The 12,342-nt window shown below is 33.5% G+C and overlaps 1 protein-coding gene across 3 annotated transcripts in view; it reads left to right on the top strand.

The window, feature by feature from the left end:
- PHIP (pleckstrin homology domain interacting protein) overlaps window positions 1-12,342 on the top strand; it is a 187,256-nt gene that overhangs the window by 9,327 nt on the left and 165,587 nt on the right. For all 3 annotated transcript variants that reach the window (XM_001365983.4, XM_007484241.3, XM_007484242.3), the window contains exon 5: window positions 12,096-12,246. In XM_001365983.4, the coding sequence (XP_001366020.2) occupies window positions 12,096-12,246 (151 nt within the window). The remainder of the gene's footprint in view (window positions 1-12,095; window positions 12,247-12,342) is intronic.

The following is a 12,342-nucleotide window of genomic DNA, read 5'->3' as shown; positions in this document are numbered from 1 at the left end:
TAATATGTAAAGCACTTAATAAATTTTACAACATTTGAAAGTTTCAAACATATCAGCTGCCTGAAATAGTGGAATTCCTACTTTTTATGCTAGTTCAAGAATTAGAAAGGTCTCTTAATTCAAAATATTTATTGAGCATCTACTCTGTATCAGGCATTGATCTAATTGCTCAGGATAAAAAGATAACAAAGCAAAATAGGGCCTGCCTTTGAGAGGCTCAGATTCTGTTGAGGGGAGAATAAGATACACATTCACTTAAGTAAATGTAAGGTATATAAGTATATATGTAAAGTATATAAGTAAATACAGAGTAATTTCTAGAAAGACAAAGTACTAGCCACAACTGATAGCAAGGTGGTTAGGAAAGATCTCCTAAGGGAGGTAGTAGCACTTGAGTTATGCTTTTGAAAAGCCAAAAGAGCTGGAGGCAGAGATAGCAAAGGTCTAGAGAGATGGAATGTTACAATCTGGTAATAGCATTAGGACAATTTGTTTGAAATATAGCATGGTAGATGGGGAAGACCAGATTATAAAGTATGAAGATTTTGTATATTATCCTTAAGGTAATAGGGATCCATGGAAGTTTCTTGAGGATAATGACCTGGTTAGATCTATATTTAGGAATGTCATTTTGACAAAGCTGTGAGTGGTTTGGAGACTGGTTATAAGGAGACCAGTTGGGAGGCTGTTTTAAAAATAATCTAGACAAGAGGTGATTGAGGATTTGAAAAAGAGTTTGTATGTATAAAGTGTATTTGAATTAAGAGAAAAGAGCTGTATAGGAGTTATTTGGAAGTAGACTTGGTAGGATTTGGCAAGTAGGTGGGGGAATGAGGAAGAAATTGATACTTCTGAGGTTGTGAACTATGAGTGAAAGGACTGTGATACCCTTGACAGATGGAGAACTTGGGAAAATGGATAGATTGGGGGGAAATTTTGTTTTGGATACATTTGGTTTAAGATATCTATGGGATTTGGTATAGATGTCCAAATGATAACATAGAATAGGTGCTCAGGAAAGAAATTAAGAATGTAAATTTTGTAGTAATTTACCTAAAAATGATACTTAAACTTTTGGGATATCTTGCAAAGGAGAATGAGAAAAGGGACATTGAGATAGGCAAAAAATAGAAGGAAGAGAGACCACAAGTCATAAAAACTTTAGTACCTCTGGTGTGAGGGCTTGCTGAGCCCTTTTCAGGGCTGCTCATCCTTTTTTGATGTCCACCTTTCACTTCTGCAGGCTGGCAAAATCGGGTTGAGTGTAACTGACAGTCCTCAAACCCATCTGTGAGTTGGAGGGTGTCTACTCCAGGCATGTGAAGACTTCCAACAGCCATAAAAGTGGCTGAAGCAGGTGCTGTGGAGCACTTAAGAGCTTGTTTAGACATTGAAGAATCCAAGGTCATCCACTACATCCCACGCCATCACCAATTATCTTGCCATTGGATTTCAGTAACTCTGGAAGAGAGAGTGAGACTGATGATTTTGTACAACTGCTCCTTACTTAAATACAATTTATGTGCCAGTCAAAAGACATCACCAAATGTGTCATCTTAAGTACTACAAACAGCAACCAACCAAGAATGAAAATTGAAGGAAGAAAGAGAATACTAGGAGGAAGAAGTGGTCAACAGTGTCAAAAAGCTACAAGAGAGAGGAAACAATATGATGACTTGAGAAAAAGTCATTCTTAGATTAATGGCTTGGAGAGCTTTGATAATTTTGGTGAAAACATTTTCACATGTGGTGAGGTTATAAGCCATATTGCAAGGGATTGAGGATTGATTGGGAGATTATAAAGGAAAGGGCTTATTAAATGTGTCCAATGGCAACAAAATGTGTTTTATTGGATATTTGGTTACTTCATAATGCAGCGCTTATGATAGTCATTTGTGAAAATACCACCACAAAAGTAATTACAGCTTATTGCAATTATTAAGGACAGATACTTATTTTTTTCAAATTATTTCTTTATTTTTCCAGCTTGTTAAGATCCTTTTCAATCCTGATTCTGTTTTCCAGTGAATTAACCATCCCTCTTAGCCTCATGTCTTCTGAAAATTTTATAAATAAGGCAAATGAATCTTCAAAGTTATTAATAGAAATGTTAAATTGATTTAAGCTAAGGAGTGAAGTTTACCACCAGAGAGCTTCCTACAGGTTGCTATCAATCTGAATTAAGAAATACTTTTTGGGCTTAGGTCAACTAATTACCAATTTGCCAATAGTACTTCCATTCAGTCCTTAGTGCTTCAGTTCTTAATTCTACATTTTGTCCATAGGGATATTGTAAAACATTGGCAAATGTCTTATAGAAATTCAGTCTAGTAATCTTGTTAGGAAAAGGAAATGAAGTTAGGTTGGCATACATATAATAGTAATTAATTCATATTAGCTTATACTGATCACCACTTCCCTAAGTGAATAATTCCTTAAAAATTTATTCTAGAATTTTGCCACAAATCAGTGATAAACTTATTGGTCTGTCAGAGAATTTACCTTTCTGGAAATCTTAAAAAATTAGAACCAATTCCTGTAGTACCTTTCCAGTTCTAGAGATCTCCAAAGATTATGATTGTTTAGCAGTTGCATCTGGATGCAATTTCACTTTTGTGAGAATTCATCAAATGGATTGAATTCTTGGAAGAAGCTAGTTGCTTCCTTATCTTTGCATTTAGATTAGATATCAGTTTGCTGCTATTCATCATCCTTTTATCCTTTCTTATCGATCAACTAGCTTTTATTAAGGGTCTCTTAAGTGCCAGGCACTGTGCCAAGAGCTAGGGGATACAAAGAAAAGTAAGAAATGGCACTTGCTCTCAAGATGTTCACAGTCTAATAGAAGAAATAGTGTGCAAACAACTATGTATAAACAGACTATATACAGGATTCTTTGAGGTTAATCTCGGTGTGAAGGGATTAAGATTAAGAACTAAGAATTTTTTTTTTTTGTAGAAGGTAAAACTAGAAGATAAGGAAGTATGGGGAGGGGACCATCAATGAGAATTGTTGGAGGGGAGGGAGTAATATGTAAGAAAACTAGAAAGATAGGAAGGGGTCAGATTATTCATGACTTTAAAAGCCAAACAGGATTTTTGATCCTTGAAGGTAATAGGAAACTATTGGAATTTATGGAATAGGGACATGATAATGTGGTAGTTAACTCTTTTAGGAAGATCAGTTTGATAACTGAGTGTAGAATGGATGAAAGTAGACAGATTTAATGGCAAAAGGTTTATCTGAAGATCATTCTAGTTGGTTGAAAAATGCAAACGCTAAATAGTTGAGTAATAATTTTATTTCAGTCCTTTATTATTGTCCCAACTACCCACATCAGTAGGTTTTTTTCCCTTTCTTTGTGTGTGTGTGTGTGTGATCTTAATGGTTTGGTGTTGCAAGTTTCCACTTGTTCTGGCCTTTAACTTTTTTGAATTAATTTTTTTTTTCGTAACACATACCTTTCATCCTGTGTATTATTTCCAAGGCAGAAGAATGGTATGGGATAATTAGTAGGGGTTAAGTGACTTGCCCACGGTCACACAGCTAGGAAGAGTGTCTGAGGTCAGATTTTGAACCCAGTATCACATGTCTCTAGGCCTGGCTCTCAATCCACTCAGCCATCTACTTGCCTCTAATTTAAAGGTTTTTAGAGGACTTTTGGCATTAACATACTCAAACCTCAGTCCTTCCTGTCTAGTCTATCTTTCATGCACAATTTTAAAGAAAAATCTTGTTAATAAGCTTTATCAGATTTGACTTGAGTGCAATACTTAATTAAATTGGTACCTCAAAATCCCTGACTATGGTCAGCTAGTGTGAAGCTATCTTAATGTTCTTTAAAAACTTAATAAATTTGGATATATTCTCTGTACCAGAAGAATTAGGAAAAGATAGTTTCATATTTAAAATTAGTACAGAAATACATGCAGAAATATTTGTAAACTTGGAAGTAATAAAAATAGAAAACAATATTTACATTAAGTGATATGAAGTATGAATTGATAGATGAAAACTTTCAAAAATATATTAAAGGAGATTGACATTTCTCTACATTAGAAGAAAGCAACATTTTATACCTGGAACCATTGTTTTGTCTTCTAAAGATAAATTTTGGTGACTAAGTTCTGGTCAATTCTGTATGGACAATTATCCTGTGAAATTTAAATAAACCCATATTTTTGGCCTTTACCATGAATAGTTCTTGATTATGTTGTCCATCTCTTCTGGACTTTACCTTTAACGGAAGTAGAATTAACATCTACTAAGATGTTACTGATTCACTACAACCTGTTAAAGTTGTAGAAATTTAACCTTAATTAACCCTTGAAACTATTAAAGATGGGGACATATATCCTATCTTTAATCTGTATTATGACATGTTGGATAGATGGGTTGATTGATTCAACTAGATCAGTATATTCTGAACTAAATGATAGGTTTTGATTCTTACATAATGTGTTTTAGAATTTGAGTCGAAAAGAGCCTCAGGAATCACCAAATGTAATTCCTACGTGAATAAAAATTACTTCTAGTCCAGAGGGACCCATTAATTCAGATGGGAAAATAATATTCTTTATTCTTATTAATCACTCACTTAGAATTAGTATTTCTTTCAGTTGTGACTTAAAAAAAATCTGTTTTGAGGAGGTTTCCAATGCTGGGAGTTGGAGTGGAGAGCCAAAATGTTTTTCTTAACCCTCCTCTAGCATATCCCCAACAAATAGCAATCCAGTTGTTGAAGACCACCAGTAAGGAAGAACCAGCAACCTAACTTCATTAAGCACCTCACTCAGCTCTTGGATAGTTCTGGTTATTAAGAAGTTTTTCTTGTACCTTCTGCCCCAGGTTCTGTTCTCTCAGGGCCAAAACAAGTCTAATCCCTCTTCTTTGTAACTTTGAACTACTTGAAGAGAACAATCACCCATTGATCACAAATGGTCACCCCATAAGGCAACTCTTCTTTAACCATCTTTTCTAGAAATTTTACTATTTCATGATCAGTGTCCTTTCTCTACCATCTTGTTTATCCACTTCTGGATGCTGTGCAGCTATCAGTGTCCTTCATAAAATGCCTAGGATGTGATTATCTGAGGCAGTGTACACTACACTACTGTACTACTACACTACTGTAGGTCTCTTACCTCTTTAGTTCTAAACTCTGCCTCTTGATGCAACTTAAGCTCTTATTAGCTTTACTTTGGCTTCTGTGTCATATTGAACTTCTAGTCTACTAAAATCTCAAGATATTTTTCAAACAAATTGCTGTCTAGTCATATATCTCATTGAATACTTGAATTTGACTTTTCGAACTTGAGCAAGACTTGGACATTTATCTTGGTTTAATTTCTATTTATTAAGATTTAGCCCAACTCTCAGTTATATATAGTCGGTCATATGATTTTCCATTTTTATACTTAGTTTTTGAGAACAACATTTTATCATTCTAGATGTAGTTCTTCCCCGCTGGATTTGTTGATTATAACAATATGTCCTGCTAACTGGTGTTGAAGAAAAATCCTATCCCTTCTACCGCAATAGTTTTGTGGTTTCACTTATATCAAAGATGGAAAACTGCTCACTTGTTTTTGTAGCTGGCAACTAATTTCCTTAAGCAACTTTGAAAAGAACTTGAAAAGCTAATGTTGGGGAATTTGAATTTAGTGCTTCAGAAAAATATTAGGATATATGTGCTGCTAATTTCATTACCCTACCTTGCTCCACATTGAAAAGGGTGCCTGATACAGGTGTTTATACTACTTGTTTTTCAGGTGCTTTGTAATGAACCTACTAGTATAAACAAAACTTTGATCATATCAATAGTAAAAATTGTTGTTTTTTTCTTTTTCCTATTCAGTAATGTAGTGTTGATTGATAATCTTACAGAGAAATATTTTGGAGGGACTAGTAATTATCCAAACTTATTTTTCTTCTACCATTTTTTAAAAAAGATTATTCAGCCTTCCCCCCCCCCCCCCCCACATACACACCATAGAAGGCATCATCCAGTAAAGCGTATAGATTATGTCTTTCATGTTTCCATTTCTCTGTTCTCTGGAAGTGAACATTTGCAAATTGTTCTTCAAATATCAAATCTTTAGGTGTATATAATCTAGGTTCTGCTTGTTTTGTTCTCAATTCTCCAAGTTTTTAAAAAATTAATCTGTTGTTTCCTTAAGGCACTGTGGTATTACTTCACAATCAGGTACCAAATTTTATTTAGCCATTTACCAATTGATGAACACTCCCTCAATTTCCAGTTCTGTGCCACCACAAAGAGAGTTGCTATAAGTGTTTTGGAACATATAAGTTCTTTGCTTTTTCCCAATTTCCTTGGAAAATGGACCCAGATCAGATCACAATTACACCAACAGTATATTAGTATCCTCACTTTTCCACATTCTCTACAGTATTTATCAATTTGCCCTTTTGTTGTCTTAGCCAGTCTGAAGAATGTGTGATGATTCCTCAGAATTGTTTTGGTTTGCATTTCCCTAATCAGTAGTGATTTAGAGCATTTTTTTCATGTACCTGTGTGCTTTGATTTCTTTATTCAAAAAGCCATCTATTCCTATCATTGGCCCATTTATCTAAGGATGGCTCTTACCATAAATTTGATAAAGTTCTCTATATATTTTAGAAACCTTTATCTGGGAGATTGTCTATGAAATTTTCCCTCAATTTTCTGCTTTCTATCTAATGTTGCCAATGTTTTATTTGTAAAAAAAACAAAACCTTTCCAGTTTAATGTGCTCAAAACCATCCATTTGATATCCCACAATGCTCTTCATCTGTTGTTTACTCATAAATTCCTCTCCTATCCATCAGTATGATTGATAGTATTTTCCATGTTCTGATTTGCCTATATCTTCTTTTATATCTTTGATCATGCATGCGTCCAGTGTGATCTTATTTTAGTGTATGGTGGAAGACATTAGTCTCTACCTACTTTCTGCCAAACTACTTTCTGGTTGTCCCATCAGTTTTTGCCAAGTATGTTGAATTATCTCAATAGCCCGAATTTGTATTTTTAGTCAAATACAAAGTTAGTGTAATCTTTTACTACTGTTTGTTGTATGTCTGTTTTGTTCTACTAGTTTACCATTCTATTTCTTAGCCAGTTCCAGAGAGTTTTGATAATTGCTTCTTTATAACACAGTTTAAAATCTATTAAAAACTACTAGACCTTCCTTTATATTTTTCATTAGTTGTTTTAATGCACTGTATCTTTTGTTCTTCCAAATGAACTTTGTTATTTTTTCTAGCTCATTAAGATAATTTTTTGTTAATTTTATTTGGATAGCATTGAATCAGTAGATTAGGTAGCATTGTCATTTAGCTATTTCTCCAGTTATTTAAATCTGACTTTATTTGTGTAAAAAGTGTTTTATAATTATGTCTGTATTGCCAGAGTTTGTTTTGGCAGGTATGCTCTCACTCTTATCTGTGATTATTTTAAATGGAATTTCTCTTTCTATCTCTTCTTGCAAGATTTTGTTAGGAATAATATGAAAATGCTGATGATTTATGTGGGGATTTATCTTTACCATTGTTTTTAAGATTTCTTTTGAATTTCTGAATTATGATTGGACTTTGAAGTGAATTAAAAGTTAAAAATTGCATTGTACCTAGACTAAAATATGTGTTGTGGATAGCCACTTAGTACAGTTTACAGAGTACTGGGCCTTGAAGTTAGTTAGATTAATGTTCATGATTTCAAATCTGGCCTCACATACTTACTAGCTGGATTACGTGGGCAAATCACTTATCCTTTTTACCACAGCTCCTCATCTGTAAAATGATCAAAGAAGGAAATGGCAACTCACTCAGGCTTTTTTTTTCTTTCCGTTGGTATAAATGTATGCTTTGACAAGTAACATGGATTTATATTGAACTTTTGGAGGCTAGTATTCAGTTTTGATTTAGATAGCAGAAGATAGTGGTTGATTTAAAAAGCATTGTAAAATAGTCCTTCCAACTCAGGAAAGTTGGGCTTGTCATTGAAAACGAATGTATACAAAACAACTTACATAATGTTATAAGTTAAAAAAAAATACAACAAAGCCTTGCATTGTGATTCAATTTACTTTTTTTTGAGAGTAAATGCCAAGAAAACTCCAAATGAGGTCACAAAGAATTGGACATTACCGAACAAATCAAGTTGATAACGGGAAAAAAAATATTTAAGGGAAAGGTATAATGCCCTAGTATCAAAATATTTAACTCCAGATATATCTTAGGGATAGTTTTCCACCAGGTATTCTATATATACTTTTTCAACCAATACTCTATAGTGAAAAAAATAAACTTTAAACTTTACAATAATGACCCTGAGGTACTGCAGTTATTTTTATTAATAATTTTAAAAAATTTGTTGTATTTAATATATACTACTGAGGAAACTTAGGTTAATGATATTTTAAAGAAGATTATTAATGCTTTTGTAGTAATTTTTAAAAGAATTCCAACAAGAGTCAAAATTAAAAAAAAAATTTAGGTAAGAAGAAAATTCATTTAATTAGAAGGGATACCTCCAGTGCCCCATTAACTTGAGGGTTCTTTCTGGTCCAGTAAGACTTTATAGTATGCCAACTTCTAGTTTGTATTAAATTAACAATTTTTTATCAGTTCATGAATCAAGGAAGTTGAGTTAGAAGAGTTTTTGGACATCCAATAATAGATTCATAAGATTTATTATTTAGAAGTTATTTTTATCTAATCCTCTTTATTCTACATATAAGAAACCTGAGGCAAGAGAGTTTTGAATGCCCTGGTCATATAGATAGATAGTAAATTGTATGGTTAGCTTCTTTACTCATTTCAGCAATGAAGCAATGTGTGTGGTTTTTGTTTTGTTTTTTAATAAGAAATTGGGTTGATTAATAAAATCATACCTGTTAGATATTTAGTTTGTGATTAAATATACTTAGTCAACATTCAGGAAAAATATATTTTAAGTAGTTCTGCCAGCTAGATATGCTTCATAGGCAAAGCAAACATGAATATATTATCTATATATTTGTATTTGCATGTTTCTGGTACTTTAAAAAAGTTTTTGCTGAAAATAGTACTACAGATGAGATTTGTCAAGATCTTATATAGGCCCTGATTATTTTTCTGTGTTCATTTTTTAAATGCTGATTTGAGGCTATTGAAAATTTGGGGGTAAACATGAAATAGAGTTACCTATAGAATTTTTTATATGGTAACTTAAAATATGGGATGTAGGCTTGGTTATCACTTCACAGAACAACTTTTAAGTCACTGATAGGGTTTTTTTTTTTTATAAATTTATGAAAGAAATTTTGAAAACATTAAAAATAAATATATATGTAGATAAATAAAAAAATCCTGCCTTTTCCTCCCATCATCAGAACATTTATATGGTGAGAAAAACATTTCACTCTGAATAAGATTTTATAAAAACTTCAGTTCAACATTCTTTATTGTTAATAAATTGCTGTAACACAAAGTATGATAACATGTGAATAAAAGCAAATTCTGATGAAGAGTAAGGTATATTCAGTACTATTCAGACTCTTTAAAAAATGTCAATCACAGTCTTCTGTTATAAAAAGCTCTATTGCAAGCTGGTTTAGTAATAGGGATAGGTTGGTGGTGCAGTGGATAGCAAATTGGGCTTGGAATCAGGAAGATTCATCTTTATGACATGAAATCCTTTCTAAGATAGTGGCTTGTGACCCTGGACAAAGTCACTTCTGTTTGCTTCAGTTTCCTCATTTGTAAAATGAGCTGGAGAAGGAAGTGGCAAACCGCTCTAGTATATTTCCCAGGAAAATTCCAAATGAGATCAGGAAGAATTGGATAGGTCTGAAAAACAATAATACAAAAAAAATCCTGAAATCATAAGGGATTCCTATTGAAATAGCAGTGGAGATTAGTCTTTTGGTACTATAGTGAGGAATTTTATATGATTTTGGGTATATAGCATAGCATAATAATGTATATATATATGTGTATATGTATATTACACACATATATATTATTAATTTTTAAATTTTTCTTAAAAATTTTTTTTTACCTTTTGTTTTAGAGTCAGTTCTAAGAATTGCAGCAAGGGTTATTAGGCAGTTGGGAGTAAGTGAATTAATTATCCAGGGTCACCCAGCCTGGAAATATCTTCAGACCCAGGTTTTCCAAACTCCAGGCCTAACTGCACCATGCTACCTTGTTACCCTCCACCTTTTTTTCAATTTCTTAATTTGATACTTTTGAAATTTCATTATATTGCGATTTTATATTTTAACATATACATCAAGTATTGCCTTTTTCAGTCACCCTTTTGCTGCCCTCAAATCAAATTCTTTATGCATAATGGATATATTTACTTTGTAAGCTAACCTCAGCAAAAATAGAAAGTAGACTTTTGCTTTTCTGAATATATATTAGAGGTAACACATATAAAGCACTTTATACACATTATCACATTTGATAAGAGCAACCCAGTGAAATAGGTACTATATATATTATTACGCCTATTTTATAGATGAGGAAACTGAGACTCTAAAAGATTAAGGATAAGATTAAATATAATGCTTTTGAAGTATAAATACAGAATATTATCAAGATTGGTTTTGGTAGTTCATCTTCAAGTACTACAGATTTTTATTTTATTACATGAAAGTCTAACACTTCTTTGAAATGAAACATGTAATATTAGCATATTCCTTTTAATAGTTGATGGCGTAATTTTTATTTGTAAATATTTTCTATATTAAAATGTCAAAGCACAATAGTACTTCAAAATTTATAATAAGTTTTACAATTACTTTGTTAATTATAGCAACCTGTTTTTTGTTTAATTCAAGTTGTATCTTTTAACTTTTTCCCCCATGTTATTTTCAGTGTATTTGGGGGACATGATTTATTTATTAAAGAAAAAACCCTTACCTTCCATCTTAGAATCAATACTGTGTGTTGGTTCCAAGGCAGAAGAGTGGTAAAGGGCTAGACAATGGAGGTCAAGTGACTTGTCCAGGGTCACACATCTAAGAAGTGTCTAAGGCCACATTTGAACCCAGGACTTCCTGGACAGGTCTCTGGACCTGCCTCTCAATCCACTGAGCCAGCTATCCCCAGGGACATGACTTATTGGGAATCAAGTTGTTTTATAGAACAAATACAAAAAGTTTTTAAGGAATGTGAAATTGTAGCTTAACAAGAATTAGATAGACATCTAGTATAATCCTTTCATTTTTATAAAAAAGGAAAATAAGGCCTAGGGCAGTCATGGTGAACTTCTCTCACTGAGCACTCTTTGTGGACATGGGAACTCCTCAGAGTTCATTATTAGAAAGGCAGAGGGACTTGGGCAGAGCTACTATCCTCCCCCTCTCCGCCATGCCTAAGGACATTTTTTCACATTCCCTGCTCCTCTGCCCTGCAGTCAATAGGAGCTCACAAGGGGTAAGGTGGGTGGTTCACAGGCAGCAGAGCTGGAGGGGAGCAGAGCGCTCAGGCCACTCCCCTTTCCCTCTCTACACTTGCTAAAGACCTTTCTCACCCAGTACTCAATGGCGGGGAGGAGTGTGGCACACAGCCTCTGGTGGGGGGCGGGCATGGCACTCAGTCTGGGGGTTAGATGGAGGCAGGATCTGGCACTCTGGCTCTAAAAGGTTTGCTATCCTGGTCTGATCTCTGACTTTGGTCAAAGAAGGTAATGAATAAATAGTGTCAGGATTTAAACCTATGAGTGATATAAATCCAAAAATCTTGGCTTATTTTCTAAACAAAGAGAGAAGCAACTGAAAATAATAGATTTCTGTGCTTTAAAAATCAAATGTTATTTAGGAATAGTGGAATGGTGCAGTGGTTAGAAACTAGATCTGGAGTCCAGCGGACCTGAGTTCAAATTGATCCTGGGCCAGTCATTTAACTCCAATTGCCTAGCCTTTACTACTAGTTTAGAAATTGATACTTGGTATCGATTCTAAGAAGGTAAGAGCTTAAGACAAGAAAAATTCACTTTCATGACATTTTTTTTCTTTAGAATTTTAGGTAACATAGTGTGAGCTTTATGCTATAAAAATGTTCATCTTCCCATTAGCAAATATTTTTTCTGTTTCACATAATAGGTGAAGTATTATAGACATTTGGCGCCTGATCATTTGCTGCAAATATGCCATCGACTAGGACCACTTCTAGAGCAAGAAATTCCTCAGAGTGTCCCAGGAGTGCAAACATTATTAGGAGCTGGAAGACAGTCTTTGCTTCGCACAAATAAAAGTATGGAAACTTCAAAAGATGTCTTAAAGGGATTTTAAATTATCACTTAAAGTTTTTGTGTAAATGTGGCTATATTTGTATGTATATAAATATACA

Source organism: Monodelphis domestica, chromosome 2 (assembly GCF_027887165.1).
Source record: "Monodelphis domestica isolate mMonDom1 chromosome 2, mMonDom1.pri, whole genome shotgun sequence".
NCBI lineage: Eukaryota > Metazoa > Chordata > Mammalia > Didelphimorphia > Didelphidae > Monodelphis > Monodelphis domestica.
The sequence above is the reverse complement of the archived record's forward strand: the minus strand, read 5'-3'. Positions and strand labels throughout refer to the sequence as shown.